The 23,954-nt window shown below is 44.5% G+C and overlaps 1 protein-coding gene across 1 annotated transcript in view; it reads left to right on the top strand.

The window, feature by feature from the left end:
* TDRD1 (tudor domain containing 1) overlaps positions 1 to 23,954 on the top strand; it is a 2,513,511-nt gene that overhangs the window by 1,712,891 nt on the left and 776,666 nt on the right. The window contains exon 17 of the mRNA XM_044055533.1: positions 11,699 to 11,818. Within this exon, the coding sequence (XP_043911468.1) occupies positions 11,699 to 11,818 (120 nt within the window). The remainder of the gene's footprint in view (positions 1 to 11,698; positions 11,819 to 23,954) is intronic.

Here is a 23,954-nt window from a genome sequence, read left to right as displayed (position 1 = left end):
AAAATCAGGTTCGAGCCTTACTCCCCAGGTCCAAAGCCCCAGCCAGAATGGTCATGCAACTATTAGGTTTGATGTCTGCCACAGTTCTGCTAGTTCCCTTGGCAAGGTTACACATGAGAATCCTCCAGTGGCTTCTTTCAACTCAGTGGTCCTTTCAGGAACTCCCTCTCAATCATCTAGTATGGATCACAGAATCTTGCAGACGGGACCTTCGCTGGTGGCTAGTGTCCTCCAATTTGGATCAGGGACGACCCTTTGTTCTTCCTCCTCCGGCGGCCACTTTGACCACGGACGCCTCCCAGACGGGTGGGGGGCATTCCCTGGGCAGGTCAGTCCAGGGTAAATGGCATCCGGAAGAGACCTCTCTCCACATCAACATCCTAGAAATGAGGGCAGTACTCCTGTCCCTTCAAGCCCTTCACTATTACCTCCCTCAGGGCGTAATTGCTGTTCACTCGGACAACATGTCAGTTGTCTGGTACCTGAACAAGCAGGGAGGGACCAGATCCTATCCTCTTTGCAGAGAAGCGATGAGGGTCTGGGAATGGGCAGTCTCGACCAAGCGCTTCCTAGTGGCTACTCACATACCGGGCAAATCCAATGTCATAGCCGACAGGTTGAGCAGAACCATCCTCTCTCCTCACGAATGGTCTCTGAACATGACTATTACAAGACAGATTTTCAGCGAATGGGGAGTTCCGCGCTGCGACCTCTTCGCGACTCCTCTGAATGCGAAGTGTAAAGATTTTTTCTCCCTAACCCCGTCTCCGGGGAAGAGCCCTATGGACGCGTTAGTCCATCCTTGGCCCACCGGCCTGCTTTATGCCTTCCCTCCAGTTCCTCTCCTACCCAAGGTAATTCAGAAGGCGTCTCTCTTGGGGAGCAAGATGATCTTAATTGCTCCTTACTGGCCTCGTCAAGTCTGGTTTCCCTATCTTCGGAAACATGCTCTGGAAGGTCCATGGTTCCTGGACCAAGTCCCAGACCTACTGATTCATCAGTCGGGACTACTACACCAGTCCCTACACACATTAAGATTGACGGCCTGGCTCCTCCTCTTCCAACCATAGTCAGGAGACATGCACTAGACCCAGATGTAGTGCACATATTGTCTTCAGCCCACAAGTCTGCTACGAAGAAACTGTATTCTAGCAAATGGAAAAGATTTGCTATATGGGCTCAACTCCGGGGCCTGGACCCCATTTCAACTCCCGTGGTAGAAGTACTCAAGTTCCTAACCTCTCTTTTCAACCAAGGCTCTTCTGTTTCTACCATCAAAGTACAATTGGCAGCGATTTCTAATTTTCATGAATCCATAGACCCACCCTTAATGAGCAACAGGTTGTGTAAGACCTTCTTGAAGGGTGCTGCTCTATTAAGACCTCCGGTTTCTCATCCTGCACCTCCATGGGATCTCGATATAGTATTACGTGCCTTGACTTCTTCCCCCTTTGAACCGGCAGATACCTGTGATTTAAAGTTTTTATCATGGAAGACAGCTTTTCTAGTGGCAGTTACTTAAGCCAGAAGGGTTTCAGAACTTCAAGCTTTGTCAGTGAAACCCCCGTACTTGGTTTTTCATACAGACAGAGTTTCCCTCAGACCAAATCCTTCTTTTGTTCCTAAAGTCTATTCTACTTTATGCTTGCAACAGTCATTAGAGCTCCCAGTTTTTTTCTCAAAATACTCCAATAAGGCGGAATTTATTTTCCACACACTAGATGTCCACAGGCAGTTACGTTTTTATTTGGATAGGACCAAACAATCAAGGAAGTCAGATCAGTTGTTTGTGTCCTTTGCAGAAAACAAATTGGGCAACGCGGTCACAAAGGTCACTGTTGCCAAATGGATCAGGGACTGTATTACTCAAGCTTATGTTTATTCTAACAAGGAGCTTTCCACCTCTGTCAGGGCTCATTCTACAAGGGCTATGGCTACTTTGGTAGCATTTCATTCTAAGCTTGCTATTAGTGACATTTGTGCTGCGGCTACATGGTCTTCCCCGCATACCTTCATTTCTCACTACAAATTAGATGTGGCATCTAGAGGACGAGCTTCATTTGGTTCCACAGTGCTCAGGAGTGTTTTCCAATGAGCCACCCGGGATTTTAGGTGCTAGGGACGCTGTCCCATCAGTCAGAATGTAGGCGAGATAGGATCACATAACATCTTTTAGTTATGTACTCACCATAACTTCAGATGTTTGGGATCCATCTCGCCTACATTCCTAATAACCCACCCTCCTTCCCCCTTCCTTGGAGATCAGAGGATATCAGAAGGTCCGAATCCTGTTATTTCATCTTGAAACATCTAACAATGTTATATAATCAAGCTGTGCATGTGTGCATGAATGCGGACAAACAAGATCTGGGGGATTAGTGGTGGTGGTGCATCCTGGGATAAAGATAGCTCAGCCAATTAGAGGCCTCGCTCTATAGCATAAGCGTGCTGAGTCGGAGCCGAGGGATCGGCTCCGAGCCCATCAGTCAGAATGTAGGCGAGATGGATCCCAAACATCTGAAGTTATGGTGAGTACATAACTAAAAGTTAATATCCAGAGGTTACTACATACCCTTTTCCTCTCCCCCATTAGAAAAATAAATAAGTCCCAGATGCATCACCCAGTCAAAGGAAACACGCAACTTTAGAGGTACGAATATTGCTGGAAAAAGAAGCCTCCAAAATGTCCCCACAGACCAAATTGGATCTGGAAGTTACTCAAGGTTCTTTTTAGTTACAAAAAAAGGACAAGGGGACTGGAGACCCATTCTGGACCTCAGCAAACTAAACAAGTCCGTCAAGAATCCAAACTTCCGTATGGTAACACTGCAGTCGAAACTCCCCTTTCTGGAGAAAGACGATTGGATGTGCTCTATAGATCTCCAGGATGTGTAATAACACATAAAAATGGACAAGCAATCCAGGAGACATTTACGCTTTCGGCTAGGAGCCAATCACTACCAGTTTCGAGCTGTGCCCTTTGGTCTCACTACAGCCCCCAGAGTATTGGCCCAAGTGCATGGTAGTAGTTACGGCTCACTTGAGGCATCTAGGATTCCAGGTGTTTCTGTACTTAGACGATTGGCTCCTAACCACCACCATCAAGCATCTACTAAGTACAAGACACCGGACAAACCTAAAAAAACTCGAAAACGCAGTGTAGACTCACCGAACACTCCGAAGCCCAAGTCTCAGTTCCACTGAGAATACAAAGTCCAACTCGATGTAAATGAAAATCTACAAATTTATTTTAAGCCGTTAAAACCATATGCTTTTTGTCGGCTAACAGTCCGACGACTTCAGAAAGAACAAACAAGCAAACAGTGCCTCCCCTTCATTGAGAACAGTTAAACAGTTCACTAATTGAGAATAGCAAGTCACATGGTTGAACCTCGTCTGAATTGGTTTACCTTTACATGTGCGTATTGCACACGGGTGACCGTCAAATGTTTGAAAGACAGTTTTCAAGTTCTGAAAACTTCGAACGGAAGAAGGTTCGAATGTGCAGTGAGCGAATGCACAGTGAGAGTCGCTCATTGCACATTCGACATTTAGGGGCAGAGCGCACTATAGTGGGGTGTTGGAAATGGTTACATTCCCCGCTGTAGTGCGATCTCTGAGTTAGAATAATAAAGAAGGGGGGGTGTGGGGGGCTCAGCCCCTCACATGGGGTTGCAGTGGGGCTTGCCCCCTGCATTACACGGCATATACTTTTGTTATCGACATTCATTTTCAAAAAACAGCTGATCTGCTGTTCGATTTGCTGCTTTTCGAACATTAGAAACTGTCGCTTTTTCCAGTTTTGTTTTTACGATGCGAGGATATGACTACTCGCACAAGTGTGATTCGAGGTTTTAAAGGTAAACCTCTGAATTAAAGTCCCAGCACTAAAAAAGCACTAGGGAAACAATGGACAACTAAATGCTCATGTAATAATAATACAATACCAAAATGATAAAACCATATTACATGAAAAACAGATTGCCAGATAAAGCAGTGTGTACATATACACACTTGACACATCTAGGACTTGTAAGTAAATAAAAATTTTGATTTTGATCATAAAAATTGAATATTTAAGAAAGTTTAAAACATGAAAATTGGACAGCTATGAAAACCCTCACTGCCAAGTTTGGAAACTGAAAAAAAAATTTCTAAGATTTTAAAAATCAAAACACACTGCCTGTTGTTGAAATGGCCCACAGGGCCAGATAGCCTCACACCAGAAAAGGTGGAAAAAAAACCTTCTCCTTTGAAAATCTGAAGTAAGACAGCTGTGTCCATAAGCTGTAAAGAATATTATTGTTACTGTTTTGCCAAACGTATGCATGTCCTAACTTAAAACTACAATCTTGTTGCAATAAATTGTCAGTGTAGCTAATGCACATTGCATTGTAACTCTTCTTGATACTACTACCTCGGTGTAAGTTTCAATAAACTCAGGGGTGTAGTTGGTCACTGCCAACCTCCACTCTATTCCATTCTATTCAACACTCTTCCGAGTAACTGGTGCCCCCGAACCCTCTCAACTGTCGTCAGACTAACTAGATGACACTAAATAGTGTCTACTACAAGAACATAGTCCGGCAAGAAGTGGACCAAACTGGCAACACTGTACAATACATGGAGCCAGAACCTACTCCCCCCCCCCCCTTTCCGTATATTCCCTTACTGAGTCCTGTAAACCCGCCTAAGAGTGTAATCTGGGCTTTTAGTTTAGCCATGAGTTGGGAACTTGAATCCTGCTGCTAAGTAAAAATATAATAACTCAAGTGACATAACCAGGTAAAGCCTCAAATGATGTTCGTGAATTTAAAAAAATAAAAGAACTGACTATTAATAACAAGTAAATATAGAAGGTGTGTTGAAACCCCTCCAATGTGGAATGATGTTGCTACAGGTCATCTCTTGAGCCTCTTTAACTTCAATAAGCAAGCCAAGTTCAAAGGACCATTTAGGTCAGGCACATGATATGTTTCCAGCCTTAATTGCCACCACAGTTCCCAACTTTTTAAATACAAGGGAGTGTGGCCTCCCCTTGGGTTGGAACTAACCTGGTCTATAACACTAAATGTGAAACTGTGGCCTAAGTTTTCCATGACATGTTTGGCTAGAGCATTCTCCATTTTGCCTTTTCTGATGGCATGCAGGTGTTCATATATACGATCTTGTAATCTTCTGTCTGTCTTGCCCACGTAGAAAGCGGGACAGCAGACACACTGGGCTAAGTGCATTACCTGTATACTATTACAGTTGAATTTGCCTACCAACTGGAAGACTACCTCATTAATGGAAAATCTTGACCCTGTTTTTATGCATCCACAATATAGGCACATGGAGCATTTGTACATGCCTGATCTGTTACTGTGGGTCTTGGGTTTTCTTTCCAGTATATCCTTGATATTCGAACCTCTCCTGTAGACTATCCTGGGAGGGTCTACAAACACCTTACGTGTGGACTCATCCTGCAGGATTAAGGGCCAATTCTTCATGACTGTTGTAAAAATGGCTCTGGCATCCATAGTATAAGTTATAATCAAACTTTGGAATGAGTAAGGTGCCTTTTCTATACTCCCTGATAGTGTTGTCATATTTCCACTCCCCTGACTAAGGATAGGTTCATAGAAACCTGAGAATCTCTTAGATTGGACCTCTTCCACTAGGTCTGAAACTAGGTCATGTGGGTATTCTCTGCTGATAAAGAGGTCGGCCATGAAATTACATTCCACTAAAAAATCAGGGTCTCTAGATATCATCCGTGCTGCCCGTACAAGTTGGCCTTTGAGAATAGACTTTTTCTGTTTGTATGGGTGGGAACTGTCAAAATGAACGTAGCTATTAGAAAAGGTGTCTTTTCTGTGACGCCTGGTTGGCAACAATAGATTTAGGAGAAGCATAGCTGCATATCCCAATCAGGGAATCTTGAAGAAGATACCTACACTTCAAAGCAGGCTACACACACTATCAGTTCTCTGCTCCGCCCTTTGGCTTACCTACTGCGCACAGGGTATTCATGAAGTGCCTGGCTTCAGTTGTTACATTTTGCAGGCTAAGAAGCATTCAAATATAGCCATACCTGGACGATTGTCTAATTCAGGCAGAAAGCCAGGACATACTTTTGAATCATCTGGCCTTTGTAAAAAGGGCTCTAACTTGTCTGCGGTACACCATAAACGAAAAGAAATCACAACTGGTACCCTGTCAACAAATTACATTCCTGGGAGCAAGCTTGAATACAACTTCCCAGATGGCTTACCGCATGCCAGAAAAGCAAATTCATTTGACAACCTATTTCAAACAAGTGGCCACAAAAACCCTGCTATCTGCAAGACAAATACTGCAAGCCTTGGGGTTCATGGCCTCCTGCATTCTTCTAATTCCATATGCAAGACTGCATATAAGGAAACTACAGTGGTATCTAAAATACCTATGGTGTCAACATTCTCAAAGCCTAGAAACAGTGATTCCTATCATACCTTGCGTACGCCTAAAGTTCCTTTGGTGGGCAGAGGCCTGCCACCAAAACAAGGGACTACCTTTCACACCACCCCCTGCCGCCCAAACCCTAACAACTGATGCATCAGACTAAGCATGTGGGGCTCACATGGCAGGGAAATGCATTCAGGGCAAATGGAACCCAAGTCAAATGCACCTGCATATCAATCAAAAAGAAATGTTAGCTGTACAGAATGCTCTGACAGCCTTCAAGGACTACATTCTTCCAGGACAACTAATGGTAAAGATGGACGACACCACTGTTATGTGGTACATAAACAAGCGGGGGGGGGGGGGTGCACATGCTTACCCCCTCTGCAGACTAGCTGTGGCATTGTGGAACACAGCCTTGAGCTACCAAGAGCACCTACAAGCTCAATTCCTGCCAGGAAAATTAAATACACTGGCAGACGGACTAAGCAGAAACCTCATGGACCCACACTAGTGGAAACTGGAACCAAGGATTTTCAACATGTTGACAAGCGAATGGGGGAGCCTAGATATAGACCTGTTTACTTCTCCCCAGAACTACCAGTTGGACAAATTGTGCACAAAGACTCCCCACAAACAAGCCTGGAAAGTGGATGCTCTGTCCTTCAGCTGGAAAAACCTATCAGTCTCTGTCTTCCCACCTGTGCCTCTGCTCTCCAAAGTACTACTAAAAGTCAAACAGAACAAACTAAGGATGATTTTGATTGCTCCAGACTGGCCGCGCCAACACTGGTACCCCCTCCTGAGCAGTGTGTCATGGTTATCTCCATGGCACCTGCCTCAGACTCCTTCCCTGCTGTCTCAGCAGGAAAACCAGATTCTGCACCCTCAGCTTCCAACACTGAACCTTGCAGCCTGGCTAATTACTTAATCTCTCCTTTACCATCCCTCAGCAAACCTGTGATGGATGTCATCTTAGAGGCAAGGAGGCTTAGTACTAGAAAATCTTATGCTGAAAAATGGAAAAGATTCTGTGCCTGGAACCACTCTCAAGGGATGAGCACAGCAGCACCCAATTTACCTCAGATTTTACAATACTTAACTGAGATGCTTCACAAAGGCCTGTCTTTTTCCTCCATTAAAATCCACACCTCAGCCATTTCAGCTCATTATAACACAGAACCTCCCCTCTTCTCTCATCCACTGCTCAAGCAGTTCCTCAGAGGTGTGAAAAATTTGAGACCACCTAGGAGAGCTTGGGACCTTAACTTTGTCTTGGAGAAACTCACTCTACCTCCTTTCGAGCCAGCTGCTACTGCAGACTTAAAATTTCTTTCTTGGAAAATAACTTTCCCTTTTAGCAATCACTACAGCTAGAAGGGTATATGAAATACAGGCCCTTATGGCAGTGGAGCCTTTCATCATCTTTCATGCGGACAGGGTGTCACTCAGAACCAATCCATCCTTCATACCCAAGGTGGTATCCAGTGTGGCTCTTAATCAATCCATTCATTTGCCAGCCTTCTTTCCCAGTCCACAGAACAAAGGGGAACTGATACTGCATTCCTTAGATGTGCACAGACAACTTAGATTCTACTTGGACAGGACTAAACCTCAAAGGAAATCTGAACAACTGCTGGTAGCATTTGCTACAGGAGCAGAGGGGAAGGCTATTTCAAAGCAAACCATTTCTAAATGGATAAGCCATTGCATTCATTTCTGCCATAAGCAGCATGGAAAACTTTTCCCCAGGGGATCAGGCCTCACTCCACCAGGGCTGCATCTACTTCTACAGCCTTTCTCAGAGGCATTCCTACCAGGGACATCCTAGAAGCTGCTACCTGGAGTTCTGTACATACTTTCACCAAGCATTATCACTTGTCAATTTTCTCTAAATCCAGAGGTGGTCTTGCCACTGCAGTCTTGCAGGGACTTATAGCTGCCCCTAATGCTATCTAAACTCCTCCTCCCAACCATAGCTTTGGGAATGTACCCAAATGTAATGACTGCAACAGTGAAGCATGAAGAACATAGTACAGTTGTGTACACTTACCATAAATGTAGATGTTCGAGTCTATTCACTGTTGCAGTCCTGGTTACCCTCCCTCCTGCCCCCTAACTTCTTTTGCCTGTTCCTCTACTTTCCTTTACTATGCTTAAAAGCCTTTTTGCTGTATTTGCTTTTTTGTTGGAGGTATATCTTTGTGCTTTTATGTTTAATTGCTTCCCATTAGGGGGGCGTCTGACATCTGGGGCAAGAAAAAGTGATGTAATGACGTCAGCTGCATGCTTTATACCCCTGACGACCTGACGTCATGGAAGAAGGGACAGCAACCGACGCAGGACCCAAGACTTTGTTAATCAGGCCGACTGAGGGCAACCTGCAAGCAGATTACCCAAATGTAATGACTGCAACAGTGAATACACTCAAACATCTACATTTATGGGAAGTGTACACAACTGTACCTTTTGATAGTTCTGGGTACCATGGTGGCAGCAATAACTGTGCTACCTTTAGCTCGTCTGCACACGAGGATTCTTCAGCGGTTACTGTTCTCCTAGTGATCCATCCAAGAACTACCCATGTCTCACAAAGTGATTATAACAGAGTCTTGCAAGAAAGATCTGCATTGGTTTTTCCACAACCAGTCGCCATAGTGACCACGGATTCTTCCCAGATAGGGTGGGGGGGTACTGTTATCTGGGGAAGATTGTCCAAGGTGTTTGGAAGGATCACGCAATCCACTGGCATATCGGTGTCCTAGTGATGAGAGTGGTGCTTTTGGCATTGCAGGCATTCCAGGACTCCCTTCCACTAGGAACAATTGCAATTCAGACAGACCACATGCCAGTCGTGTGATACATAAACAAGGAGTGGCCAAATGCTACTCCCTATGTCAAGAGGCCCAGAGAGTATGGCAATGGGTAGTCCCTTCCCACCGCTTTCTGACAGCAATGCACATCCTGAGGAAGTCCAACGTGATAGCGGACAAACTCTGCAGCGCCATTCTGATGCCCCATGAGTGGTCCCTGAAACAGGAAGCTGTGGAAGAGATTTTTCACAAGTGGGGCCAGCCTTGCTGCGACCTCTTTGACACTTCCATGAATACAAAATGCAGCAGCTACTTAGCCCTGATCTCCTTTCCGGGGGAGTCACCAAGGGGATGCACTTGCATGATTATGCTATTATTTATGACTGATGATGCAGGACTCTGGTCTCCTCTCTGCCTTTTCCCTGGATACCGAAAGTCCTTCAGAAAGCCAGCACATTGAGAAGCAGAATAATGCTCATCGCACCATACTGGCCTCGTCAGATTTGGTTCCCCTTTCTATGGCCCCATTTCCAGGAGGATCCCTGGATTCTGGGCTCAGTTCCAGATTTTCTGACCTTTCCGTCAGGGTTGCTCCCTCCATGAATTCATACCCTCAAATCAACAGCTTGGCTGCTCCAGTTACACAAATAGCCAGGCTTCCAGATATTTCCCCTACAGTGAAACATATATTGATTTCTTCTCATAAGGCATCAACCAGAAAATTATATTCTGTCAAATGGAGAAGATTTTCCTATTGAACTTGCAGCAACCATATTGATCCCTTTACTGCCTCCATAACAGCTCTGTTAAACTTCCTGGCTAATTTTTTTTTTTTTAATGAAGGCGCAGCTACTATTCAAGTTCAATTAGTTGCTATATCGAACTATCATAGCGGAGAAATGGGACTAAAAATCATGTCCTACAAACTTTGTAAGGCATTCTTGAAGGGTACTTTCTTACTGAGACCTCCAGTAAAGGAATCTCCAGCACCAGGGGACCTAAATTTTGTTCTTTCTGTGTTGATTCTTCCTCCCTTTGAACCCACATCATCTTGTGACGTAAAGTTTTTGTCATGGAAGACAGCCCTACTAGTGGCCATTGCATCTGGAAGACGAATGTCTGAACTTCAAGCTTTGTCAGTACATCCCCCGTACATGACCTTTCACAAAGATAGAGTTTATTTATGAACCAACCCCTCATGCCTACCAAAAGTGTATTCAGAAGCAAATTTAAATCAATCCATCGACTTACCCGTCTTTTTCCCAAACTATGACAACAAGGCAGAGTATAAATTGCACCAGTTGGGCGTACATAGACAGTTAAGTTTCTACCTGCATAGAACAAAAGATTTCAGAAAATTGGACTGGTTATTTACATCTTTTTCAGACAAAAAGAAAGGAGCCCCAATATCAAAAGTCACACTTTTCAAATGGCTTACAGCCTGTATAATTTATACATATGGAGCTCAATACAGAGAACTTCAGGGAAAGTGAAAGGCCATTCCAAAAGGGCTATATAATTACCTCATGTGCCTTTCAGTCGAGGCTACCTATGGATTCCATTTGTGCAGCACCAACATGAGTTCATCTTCATACCTTTATCAGTCATTACAAAGTTGATTTGGCCTCCAGCAACATGGCCTCTTTTGGGTCTACTGTTCTGAAGAGTTTTCTCCCTTGAGCCACCCAAGAAAGATGGTGCTAGGGATGATGTCCCAATCAGCAGTGAATGAAGGTGAGATAGGACAACATAACATTATGAAGTTATGTACTCACCGTAACGTTCCAGGTTTGTTGTCCATCTCGCTTTCATTCTTGTGTTCCACCTGCCTTGCCCCCACCTTTGCTCCTGGAGGGTCGAGTGGTTCTTGTGAAAATTGAATACTATGTCTGTGAATCTCCTTAGTCTCTTTCTTGGGATATGGTCACATGCTTAGATATAACAACTATGCTATCTGCAAACAAGATCTGTGTAATTTTCCCTCGGCATCATGGGATAGGATATAGCCACAAGCCAATGGAAGGTCTTGAGCTTTTGTATAAGGCCAAGTTGGATCCGATTCTCGGTTCTGAACCCAACCAGCAATGAATGAAGATGAGATGGACAGCAAATGCGGAACATTATGGTGAATACATAACTTCTTTACTAAGAGATTAGATGTATGCAGTTTGATCTGTAGGGCTTCTTCCTTCTTTTTTTTTTTTTGGAATGTGTGGAATAGAGATTATAAAAGAAGTATTCTGACTGATCTACAGGCAGAATGCATGTCCATATGTGTACACTGGTACTAAAAAATAAATCATTTTTGGGATATGGACAGCTGATGTGGATTTCAAATATATGCATTTTGCATTTATGGTAGTTACTCTAAACCTTTGAAGTTTTTTATGTAACTGCTTTTTTTGAGATTTTTTGAAAATGTCTTTTCCTTTAGTTTTAACATTGTTTTTATTTTCCAGGTATTCCATCACCCTTACAGTGGAAGGCAGTTGAATTACCCCTCAACAAACATCTGACTATTCAGATACTGGAAGTTGCAAATAATGGTCTGTTTTATGCCGCACAGACTGCTGTTAAAGGTATGTAAATTTCATGTGACAGGTGTGTTAAACAATGTGAAGTATGTCCACAAACTTTGTGTTGCTGATGTGTAAGTAGATGGACTTTTAAGTCCTACTTAAGTATGAGCAAACACAGGAACATAAAAGCCTGCCATGCAGTCACAGGGTGTTAGACATAGTGTTTTTTTCATCATCTCTATTTCACAGATCCGAAAGAATGGGAAGAAGCCCTACATATCAAACTGTACAGGTCTGTTAGTCTTAGTAAGTTAGTCAGAAATGCAGCCTAGTGTTAAGTAATGCTGTGCATGTGTTCTTTTGTTCTCAGCTGTATGTCCCTGAGTCTTGCTGACCTACTCTCTGAAATATGTCTTTATAGATGCTTTATCTGGAAGCTTCCAGAGATATGCAGTAGCGTACTTAGACTTTAATAGTGAGAAGAAGGGATGCAAAAGTTTTCTTGTCAGAATACCAAATGCCTAACTAGTAACAAGTCATCCTATGTCTTTTAAAATTTTGTTTGCTTTTGTTACAAAAATGAACTGCTACAGTACCCAAGTATGAGGTGTATGTATGTTGCTTATCCCATTCAGTCTTTTACAATTTTTACAGGTTGCTAATTTTTTCCAGCAGACAGAGAAATGATGATCGCGATTGACATCTTTTTTCACATTAGTTACCTTAATGCAGGGCTGGTGAGCTCCTGAAATCATGGGTCTGCCTGTTTGTTATCCATTAATCATTTTCCTTGATAACATTATAGGTTCATAGGTAGGTACTAGGCTATTGGCCCTAGGGCCTATACAAGCCTAGCCAAAAAGGTACCCTGGCTTTCGCCACCCAAGAAAATTATTTTCCTATACCCCTGTCAAGCAGAACCACAGAAGTGATCCCCGGGGTGAATTTCCTATTACCCATCCAATCATCAAGATTTTTCTTGGAGTGCTAATGAGGAGCTCTGTTTGACATAGATAGGTAGTCTGTTCCAGAGTATGGGAAGTCTCTGGGACAGGAATCTATCCCTCCAGCATGTTCTGTTTATTGTGGTTACAAGGTTTAGGTCCCTAGAGCGTGGTAGCTTGGAGGGATTGGGATTACTTTAAGTGAAGCATGTCCAACAGTTCTGGATTTGACATAGCTTTGTATGTTAGGCAAAGATCACCTCTGAGTAGACGATATGCGACGGAGTAAAGCTGGAGTTTTTTGAGTCGGTCTGCGTAGGGCATCTGTTTGAAGCCAGTAATCCTCTTTGTGAGGTATTTTTGCAGCCTTTCCAGTTGTTGTAGATGTCTTGTGAGGTACATACCAAAAGGGGCGTTGTACTCTATAATGGGTCTGAGTGATGAGTAGAGGGGAACAATGACCTCTTTTTTTCTGAATGAGAAACCTTTTGTGATAGTGTGCCACGTAGAAGGATTTCCTGACCACTGTGGCGATGTAATTATCAAAGGAGATACTACTGTCCACCTGTGTCTCAAGGTCTCTTATCACACTTTCGATATTAAGTAGACTACCGCCTATGTCGTAGTTCATGGGTACAGAGTTTTTACCAAAAGGGATGACAATGCACTTTTTGGCATTGAGTTTGAGACCATGGCTTTGACACCAGGCATCTGTGTCAGTGAGGCCCTTTTGTAGGATGTCCACATCGTTAGGAGTTTCGATTATGGTTCCTAGTTTGCAGTCATCTGCAAATTTAGTTATCCAAAGACCTTTTATGTTAGCCTGTACTTCATAGAAGTAGATACCAAACAGGAGAGGACCCAGGACTGAACCCTGTGCTACTCCACTTGTCACTGGTCTGAAGTCTGATTTGGAGTCTGCTACTTTCCCAGTGTGGGTTCTGTCAGTAAGCCAGTTGGCAACCCATCTTGTGACATAGGGATTTATACCTAGTTTAGTGAGTTTGTCTGTAATTCCAGAGTGGGGGATGGTATTGAAAGCATTGGCGAGATCTAGATAGGCTGTGTGAACCACCTTACCCTCATCTTTGGCTTTGGTGACTACTTCAAAGAAGGCCATCAGGTTTAGGAGACATGATCTGCCTTTTACAAACCCAAACTCTGTGGGGTCCAGAGTTTGGAGATCTCCAATGTCTTTGTTTATGAGTTCCATGATGATATGTTCCATGGCCTTGCAGACTAGGCTCGTCAAGCTAATGGGGCGGTAGTTCCCGGGGTCTGTTTTGCCCCCCCCCCCTTTGTGGAGTCTGATAACCGTCGCGGTGAGCCATTCAATGGGCACAAAGCCTGAGGTGAGGCTATGATTAAACATGGTACTTAAGTGGGGTGCCAGTTCATTCTGTAGTTCGTGTAGAAGGCAGCCTGGGATATTGTCATGTCCCATGGATGCTGTGTTCTTGGCTTTGGAGAGTGAAGTTTTAACCTTTGCAGCCGTGATTACAGGAACTTTGCATTATTCCAGTATAAAGATGGGCCCTTTAGGGGGTGAGAGGTGGGTAAAGTTAGCACTGAACCTATCTTCCAGGATGTTGGCAATGCAATATCAGTTGGTTCTGTATATTTAGTGTCATTTTGCTGTAACTCAGAGCAGATCTGAGTGTTGCCATTGAGATTTTTGACATAACTATAGAATGCTTTGTGGTTGTCTTTAGAATCAGTGGCAATTTTGTTTTCTTAACTAACTTTGGAGGATTTTATGAGGGATCTCAGCTTCTTACTGAGGCTAACCAGGGAGTTTCTCCAGTTGTGGGATTTTACTCGGTTTTGCAACATTTTCTTTCCTCTGTTGTAGAGTTTGTTTATGGCAGAAGACCACCAGATTGGCTTCCTTTTTTTGGAGGATAGCATCTTGGTTCTGTTAGGGGTAGTACAATCCATGCACTCGTGTAAGTGCTTATAAAGTGCATTTGTGCTGGATTCAGCAGTCGTACCTGTATTGTCCATGTGCATGGGTGTCGTGAAGTTTGCCACTTCTGTCTTAAGCGTGAAGTTGGCTTTGGAGAAATTTTTTACAGTTGTTTTCCTAATGGGGGTGGGGGGGTGGGAGCGGGATGTGGATGTCTAGGGTGATTAGCTTGTGGTCTGATCTGACCAACGAGGAGCTGACCTCTGGTGTGGAACACCGGTCACCCATGTTGGTGATGACCAGGTCTAGGATATTGCTACCCCTGGTGGGGGTGTGGATAAGTTGATCCAAGGCATTGAAATTGATTATTTTCAAAAAATGTTGAGAAAAAGAGTTGGTACATGAGTAGTTTTCCCAGTTATAATGGTAGGGTAGTTGAAATCATCCATTATTAGAGTGTTGGATTGTACCTTAATATTTTCCAGTGTATCAAGAAAAGAGTGGGAATCCTGGGGCATGGTGGGGGGTCTGTAGCAAGCTACAATCTGGATTGCCCAGAGTTAGTTGAACTTGGATAATCTCGTATGCATTATGCTGAGCAACTAGCTTGGAGGCGTGGATATCCTTAATGAATATGGACACGCCTCCACCTTTAGTGTTTCGGTCCGGGTTTGGTGGCTGAAAGGTGTGGTATGAATTGCAGCCGGTAATGCATGGGTGCTCTCTGGGGCTTTGAACCAGGTCTCTGTCACTGCACAGATGTCAATGTTTTCCATTTTAAGGAGTGCCTCGAGTGAGTGCATTTTGAGGTTTAGATTTCTAGCACTGAGTAGTATTACCATCAGATTTTGCTTGCTTGTACCTATTACGGTGGTGAATTTGTCATTTGAGCCTTACCTAAAAAGGCACTATAGGGGTGGCAAGAGCCTTTGCCAGTATCTGGAATCCCAAGGGAGATAGGTGCAGGCCATCTCTGGCAAAGCAGCGTGGTCTGTCGATCATGTCATCCCAGGCAGACAGATACTGGATTCCCTTAGAATGACACCAGAAGCTTAGCCAATTGTCATTAGATGTTATGTTGTCCATATTTCTCCTTCGTTCTTGCTGTTTGGGTTCGGAGCTGATCATACCTCCTAACTGTCCCGAATTACTCTGTTTTTACCGAGTTTTGGGGTCCCAGTAATGGGGGTGCCATGATTCCTGAGTGGGACCCCTTCATTTCCAATTTTGTTTTAGTTTTTTCACTTTATTTTTATTTTTTGTGCTTTGAGTTGACGTCATCGCGTGCACAATGACGTCAGCTCGTCAGGGCTACCAGCCTGTCTGAATCGAGCTTGTGATGTATTTGCGGGTAGTTTGCGAGTGGGAAGGATTTTATTTATGGTGAAACGCTTTGCGAGCAGTTATGGTCGAATGGCATGGATTTATTTTTTTTATTTAGAAGGCTCCAAAGAATAGAAAGGGATTTAGAAGGCTGGACGAACTGCAAGGAGTGGTAAGGAGTTATTGCTCGAGTTAATTTAGGAAAGGTTTTTGTCACACTGATTGCGTTTACTTTCTATTCTATTAATTTTGTAGTAAATTGCCTGTGGGGAGGACAAAGCCTATCTGTATCTCTACTCATTGCTGTTTGCTGCCTTATTTATTAAATGCGATTTATTTGCTGCCTAGTGTTCAGCTCACCATGGCTTCTGACTTCCTGTAGAATGCAGCTGAAATTGTTTAGATATTAGCTGTGTAGGATTCAAGTGTGTGTGTCTGATTTTGTATATGAACAGTGTTTGGCTATAATTTATCAAATTCATAGCTTTTCTTAAGAGAAGTGACTAAAATATCAGCAGTACCAGTTAACTTCTCATAGTGAAATGGTTTAAAAAGAATAGTGTAATTTCATGATATTTTATTCATATCAGCAGCTTTGATCTATTAATTTGTGTTTTTAATGTTTTAACAATGTAAACACAGCTCTTTTTTGTTGCATTGAAACACAGTACTTTTAAAGTAACTTCAGACAAAATATTGGAAGCTACCCCTTCTAGTTTAAAATAAACAGTTCTGTTCATTCTAAGCTTTTCCTGCTAGCATTTTGACTTGTATTTTTGTCTTAATACTTCAGAGGCATTTTCTGACTTTATATAAATCAGCTCTTCTCCTTTCAAAACCAACAGCAAATGTTATTTTCATATTTTCTCATACTCCTTAACAGCAAACATTTTTTCACGAAACTTGCTGTTGCTTTTTCCAGTCTTAAAAACTGACCATGTTAAGTTGTCTATCTCGCCTTCATTCTTGCTGGATGGGTTCAGAGCCGACCTCGGCTCCGACTCGGCCACTCTAAAAGCTCGAGAGTTGGTTCCACCGGCTCGAGGCTCCCCCTATATCCCACAATGCTAGGCGTGAGTTACCTCAGATCTCGTTTGCCGCTACAGCGATCGAGGTGTGTTTTCTACCGGCTCCAGGTTAGTGAAAGTTAGATTAGTTTAAATTCTTTAGACTTAGGCTAGCTCTGTGTATTTTCTTTCCCTTTAGTGTAGTGTACTTATTATCCCTTCTACCTTTTATCCAGCCCCCTTTTTTTCTAAAGAACTTATAGTTCTTTCCCTAAGGCCTTCGGGCCCTTCCTTCCCTATCCTTAGGGTGTGTATGTGTTTAATTAGGGAGTTCTATTTAACTTACCTTTAGTTTAAATAATTCCCTTTGAACCCTATTAGTGTAATCTGTGTGTGTGTGTTTTCTGTGTGTGATTACACTTCGGTTCCTTGAATATGTCCAAGGATACAAAGGTCTCAGGCTTCAAGAAGTGTGACTCGTGCTGTCAGAAAATGTCTCTGACAGACGGTCACACTTCTTGTGTGTATTGCCTGGGACCTTTACACCTGCAGGACTCTTGTGCTGTATGCCATGGCTTCAGCCCTAGAGTCCTGCAGGAGAAAAAATAAACTCATCTTAAGGGGTTTAATTAAGCCTGAAGGTTCCCTTTCTGTGTCATCGGGGAAACCTTCTAAGGCTTCTAAGACCTCGGCTCCAGCTTCAGAGTCTAGACCTAAGGCTTCGAAGCCTACTGCTTCATCGGCTCCGGCTGGAGCCGATGAGTCTTTGACTGCAGTATCCGTGGTTTCCTCGGCTCCGGCTGGAGCCGAGGCATTAGAGATTCCTGGGTCGGCTCCGATCAGACCATCGGAGCCGACATCTAGAAAGAGATCGAGGTCACCGTCCCTTGGCTCCATTCATTCGGCTCCAGCATCTCCCCTGCTGTCTGAATGGAGCCATAGATCTCACTCCTCCAGGTCATCGAGGCTCTCGGATCACGACCTCCAGAGGGTAGTGAGTAGACTTTTGAAGTCTGAGGCACTGGCCCAAATGCTCCAGAGTCCGACTCATCAGTCGATGCCTCAACTTGTTCCAATAAATATTCCTCCTCCGACTCCTTTGAGCTCGGAGCCGGGGCATCTCGGGACCGAGACTGTGGTAGCGTCGGAGCCGATACATTTGTCTTCGGCTCCGTCATCGGCTCCGATTTCTTCTTTTGAGGAATCTCGGCGCCGGGCTTCCCTCGTTGGCTCCGAGGGGGTGAGTGGCATCGGACCCTTGTCCGACCCTCCTCTCCCTCTCGGTGCTTCGGCGCTGGTGAGTTTGGCTCCGACATCGGCCTCGGAGCCATCTCTGTCGGTGCCGAGGGAGGTTCTCAGCTTTTCGGAGCGGGGACATCTGGCTCTGCCTGACGGGGGTGCATTCGAGGTCATCCGGAGTGTGTTGGAACCTTGTTCGACTCCACAGTCGGCTCCGTCCACCCCTCCCACTTCGGTGCCTTTGGTTATGTCGACTCACTCCCTCATCCCAGACCGCAGAGAGCAAGCTCCTCAAGAATCCCCTGTGGGGATCTCATCCTCTTCCGAGGCCTCTCCTGAATTGGCAGGGGAGCCCCCTAGGAAGAGAAAGTGTAAGAGGAAGCACATAGACTCACCTGAGTCTGTCACCTCTGACACAGATTTAGAGGATTCCGAGGGTTCCCCACGTTCCCCTTCTGAAGATGTCTCTTTCGCAGACATTCTAGAGATCCTGAAACAGGGAAATTGCCCAGCCCTTAACCCTTCGGAGGATGAATCTGTGTATCTTGAGGCGTTTGGCTCTCGCCCTTCCACCTCCTGGGTGTCCCCCCCCCCCCTTTGATCCCCTCATGCAGGTGGTTGCAAAGAAGGCCTGGACGGCTCCTGATTCAGTGGACCCTACCCCCAGGAGACCCTCCAAATTTATAACAGCACCAACTGACAAGCAATTTCTCACAAAAGGTGTTTCTGTGGATGCTATGGTGGTAGCTGCTGCCACCAAGAAGGAACTAGCTGATCCTTCAGTGCCTGTTCATCCCCCTAACAAAGAATCTAGGTCTATGGACAGGTACGGGAAGTGGATGTTCTCATCAGCGACCTTTGCTATCCGTTCGCTGAACTACCTATGCCATTTTACTCGTCTTCAAAGAGACTTGATCAAAGAAGCGAGTGACATGTTGAAGGATCCTACGGCTGCAGGTTTTCAAGACAAGATGAACACTCAGCTGGCTACCCTGAACTCCATAGCTAACTCCTCCATGCGCCTCCTTTCTTATGCGGCTGATGGAGCGAGCAGGGCTGCAGGAACAGGTGTGGCCTTACGCAGGCATGCCTGGATGCGGCTATGCAACTTTGCGGACCCCTTTAAAACGTCTTTCACTAATTCCCGTTTGATGGATCATCTCTCTTTGGTCCTCAAGTGAAAGAAACCTTGACTAGGTGCGAGACAGATGGCAAGACTCTTTCTGCCGTCGGAGTCCGTTTTTCTACTCCTTCTAGGCCTTACCCCAAAGGCCAGAAAAGTGGGAAAATGTGGTTCCGCAAACAATCTCAAGGGACTTCGCCTGACGACAAAGTCGGTTCCCGCCAGAGGCAGAGGGGAACAACAATGGTAGACGTCGCCCTAGAGGCAGGGGGGGTCCGCAGAACCAGGGCAATCGGGAAGTCTTCTCTGATAAGCCCTTTCAGCATCCCTGAGGTGTTGCCCGACTGCCCCCCCTCCGAGGCAGTCGGGGGGAGATTGTCACTGTACCCCGGAGCCTGGCTATCCCTGACTCAAGACAAATGGGTACAGTCCATCATTTCCAAGGCTATTCCATTCCCTTCGTTCGCATTCCAAACCGATCAAAAAAATCCCTTCCAGATGTTCCACCCGCTCAAAGGGATCTTGCAGCTTTGGAAATTTCAAAGCTGCTTACAAAAAGAGCAATTCAGCCAGTTCCAGCAGACCAGCAAGGATCCGGAATCTACTCCAGGTTCTTTTTAGTTCCAAAGAAAACAGGGGACTGGAGACCAATTTTGGATCTCAGTATCTTGAACAAGTCAGTCAAGAAAACAAGATTTCGGATGGTCACGCTGCAGTCCATCCTTCCCCTTTTGGGAAAGGGAAACTGGATGTGCTCTATAGACCTTCAGGATGCGTACTATCACATAAAAATGAACAGACGCTCCAGAAGATTCCTCCGCTTCAGGCTGGGAACCAGTCATTTTCAATTCAGGGCCCTGCCCTTTGGTCTCACCACTGCCCCCCGGGTGTTTACCAAATGCATGGCAGTGGTAGCTTCTCACTTGAGACGTCAAGGATTCCAGTTGTTTCCATATTTGGACGACTGGCTCCTCACAGCTCCCACCAAGCATCTTCTCCTAATGGCCAGGGACTACACCTTTCGCATTTGTCAAAAGTTAGGCATTTCAATAAATTGCGAAAAGTCTGTTTTGTCGCCTTGTCGTACTATTACCTTCATAGGCGCAAATCTAGACACAGTCAACATGTCTGCGAGACTAACACATCAGAGAATAGCAGACATACACAAACTGGTCTCACTCCTCTTCAGCAGCAACAGAGTCAAAGCCAGGTTAGTTCTGAAAGTGTTTGGGATTATGGCGGCTGCCATACCTCTGCTTCCATTAGCCAGATTCCACATGAGAATCCTTCAATGGATGCTCTTCACGCAATGGTCATACCAGCAACTTCCGATGTCCCACACCATTATGATTACGCGGACATGCAGGAATCATCTTCTGTGGTGGATGTCTTCCCCTCAGCTCTTATTGGGAAGACCCTTTGTCCCTTCCCCTCCGGTTGCTACTCTGACAACGGACGCCTCCCTGATCGGGTGGGGGGGGGGCATTATCAGGGCAGAACTGTCCAGGGCACATGGCAACCACACGAATGCCACTTGCACATAAATGTTCTAGAGATGAGAGCAGTGCTTTTAGCGTTGCAAGCCCTTCAAGACTCTCTTCCCTTGGGAACGATAGCAATCCAGACGGACAATATGTCTGTAGTGTGGTATATCAACAAACAAGGCGGAAGCAGGTCCTACCCCCTGTGTCGAGAAGCACTCAGACTGTGGCAATGGGCGATTTCTTCTCAGCGGTTTCTGATAGCAACGCACATCCCGGAAGTCCAATCAAATCGCGGACAAGTTGAGCAGAGCTATCCTCATGCCTCACGAGTGGTCTCTGAAAGACTCTGTTGTGAGAGAAATTTTTCTCAAGTGGGGTCAGCCTTGCTGCGACCTTTTTGCTACTCCCCAAAACAGCAAGTGCAGAGATTATTTCACCCTATTCCCTCTACCAGGTCAGCCCAGCAGAGACGCTCTAGTCCAAGTTTGGCCCCGGGGACTTCTGTATGCATTTCCTCCCTTCCCACTAATCTCTCAAGTGATACAGAAAGCTATCGCTCAGAAGGCCTCGTTGATCCTCATTGCTCCTTACTGGCCTCAACAGGTTTGGTTCCCCTTTCTACATCAATTTCTGTTGGAGCGACCTTGGCATCTGGACCTAGTTCCAGATCTTTTGATCCATCAGTCGGGTCAGTTTCATCGCTCTCTTCCCTCTCTGAACCTCACTGCTTGGTTCCTCCAATTCCAACCTTAGCCAGGCTTCCTCAAATGTCTCACTCTGTCCGAGATATTTTGATAGCTTCCCATAAATCTTCCACTAGAAAGATTTATTTGAGTAAGTGGAAACGTTTCGCCTATTGGGCTCAAGGAAGGGACATAGATCCTTTCACTGCTTCCATCCAAATGGTCCTTGATTTTCTAGCTGAACTCTTCTATGCAGGTTCATCTCCTTCTACTCTTAAAGTTCAATTGGCAGCTATTTCTAACTTTCATATGGGCATTTCAGAGTCTGCTATCATGTCCCACAAGCTTTGCAAAGCCTTTTTGAAGGGAGTTTTTCTACTCAGACCTCCGATTAGAAATCCTCCTCCTCCTTGGGACCTAAATTTAGTTCTCAGTTCTTTGATTCTCTCCCCTTTCGAACCTGCAGCCTCCTGTTCTTTAAAATTGCTTTCATGGAAAACTCTCTTTCTGGTAGCTATTACTTCAGCTAGGAGAGTTTCAGAACTTCATGCGCTCAGCTGTCGACCTCCTTATCTGTTGTTCCATAAGGACAGGGTATCTTTACGAACCAACCCGTCTTTTTTACCTAAGATAGCCTCGGTGTCTAACCTAAATCAAAGCATTGACCTCCCTGTGTTTTTTCCAGAATATTCTAACAGGTCTGAACAAAAATTGCATTGGCTAGATGTTCATCGTCAGTTAAGGTACTATTTGGATAGAACCAAACAATTCAGAAAATCTGACCAGCTGTTTGTCTCTTATGCAGAAGGCAAAACGGGACTTTCAGTTTCAAAGGTATCATTATCCAGATGGCTAACATCTCTGATTTCCCTTGTTTATGAAATTAGACACCAAAAGCTGCCTAACAAACCTAAAGCCCATTCTACCAGAGCTTTGGCTACTTCTATAGCCTTCCAAGACAGACTGCCTATTGACACCATTTGTGCAGCGGCTACTTGGGCTACTCCTCACACTTTCATTTCTCATTATAAGTTGGATTTAGCCTCTAGGCATAGAGCTAACTTTGGTTCCACTGTTCTCAAGAGTCTGTTCCGTTAGGCCACCCGGGACAAGGTGCTAGGGACGCGGTCCCATCCAGCAAGAATGAAGGCGAGATAGACAACTTAACATATAGAAGTTATGTTCTTACCATAATGTTCCATGTTAGTTGTCTTCTTCTCGCCTTCTTCTTGCGTCCCACCCTCCTTCCCCCTAGCCTGGACAGACCTAGAGGAGTTTGATTGTGACCTCTCTTTCTACCACCTCTTTACTTTAGGTATATGCTGCTGTGCATATTTTCCTGGATCAGGATGTAGGTCACCCTTCTCTTCTCCCTGGTTTATAGAGGTGGACTTTGTTTATAATTATTCTATTGCTATTATAAGCTGGGCCTAGCTTACAAACGAGATCTGAGGTAACTCACGCCTAGCATTGTGGGATATAGGGGGAGCCTCGAGCCGGTGGAACCAACTCTCGAGCTTTTAGAGTGGCCGAGTCGGAGCCGAGGTCGGCTCCGAACCCATCCAGCAAGAAGAAGGCGAGAAGAAGACAACTAACATGGAACGTTATGGTAAGAACATAACTTCTATTTTTCTACCACATATTTTCCAAAATGAATTATAAAGCAGGATAATTTTTATCTTGTGTGTATCTTAATATATTAAACAAAGTTTAAATTTTAATTGATTGAGCATTATTCTGGTTTCTATTCTCAATTACTGGCATAGTGAATGTAGTATTGTTTGTTTATTCATTTATTGCTTTTATTGACTGAAAAAGTTCAAATGGGTGGAAAACTCCTTTTTAGCAGAGATCCAGGGAGAAAAGTTTCACAAGAGACAGAGAAAGTAACATGCATACTTACATACATACAAAGTGTGATGAATCAATTGAATATACAATAATTGTCCAGGTTTTTTTTGTGCTATTAGTTGAGAGCTATGGTGAGAAGTGAGAACTGAATTTGTATTCCCTCATTATTGGCTTTGTCCAGGTTTTTTGTGCTAACCGGTAGAGCGCTATGGTAAGAAGTGAGAAATGTATTCACTAAATGATAGCCATTAAGTTTCAGTCTTCCTACTTTTCAGGAAGCTGCTGATTTGGTATAGTGGTATGTTCTGACTGTAGTGCATAGGGTCCGGTCCTGGGCTCAAAACTTACCAGTGAAATGCATGGTGGTAACACAACATTTTAGTCTAGCAACTTTACAAAATTATACAAGCAATGTTTAAAATGTGTCCCTGGTTTTTGACCTTTTACACCCCCCCCCCCCCAAATGAAATTGAAAATAAGTGTGAAACGCTGTGCAAGATGCCTATGGCTTACACTGCTGTCATTTTATTTATAGTGAGGGTATGGAAGTAGACTTTTATGATGGAAATGTTCTGAACTGGGCAGTTTTGTCATTATTGGTTCATGTATTTTGTTTCATTGCCTACAGTATAGCCT

The sequence above is a fragment of the Protopterus annectens genome, chromosome 14.part0 (genome assembly GCF_019279795.1).
Source record: "Protopterus annectens isolate FY-2018-M chromosome 14.part0, PAN1.0, whole genome shotgun sequence".
Lineage (NCBI taxonomy): Eukaryota > Metazoa > Chordata > Ceratodontiformes > Protopteridae > Protopterus > Protopterus annectens.
Note: the sequence above shows the minus strand (reverse complement) of the source record. Positions and strands in the feature narration are given on the sequence as shown.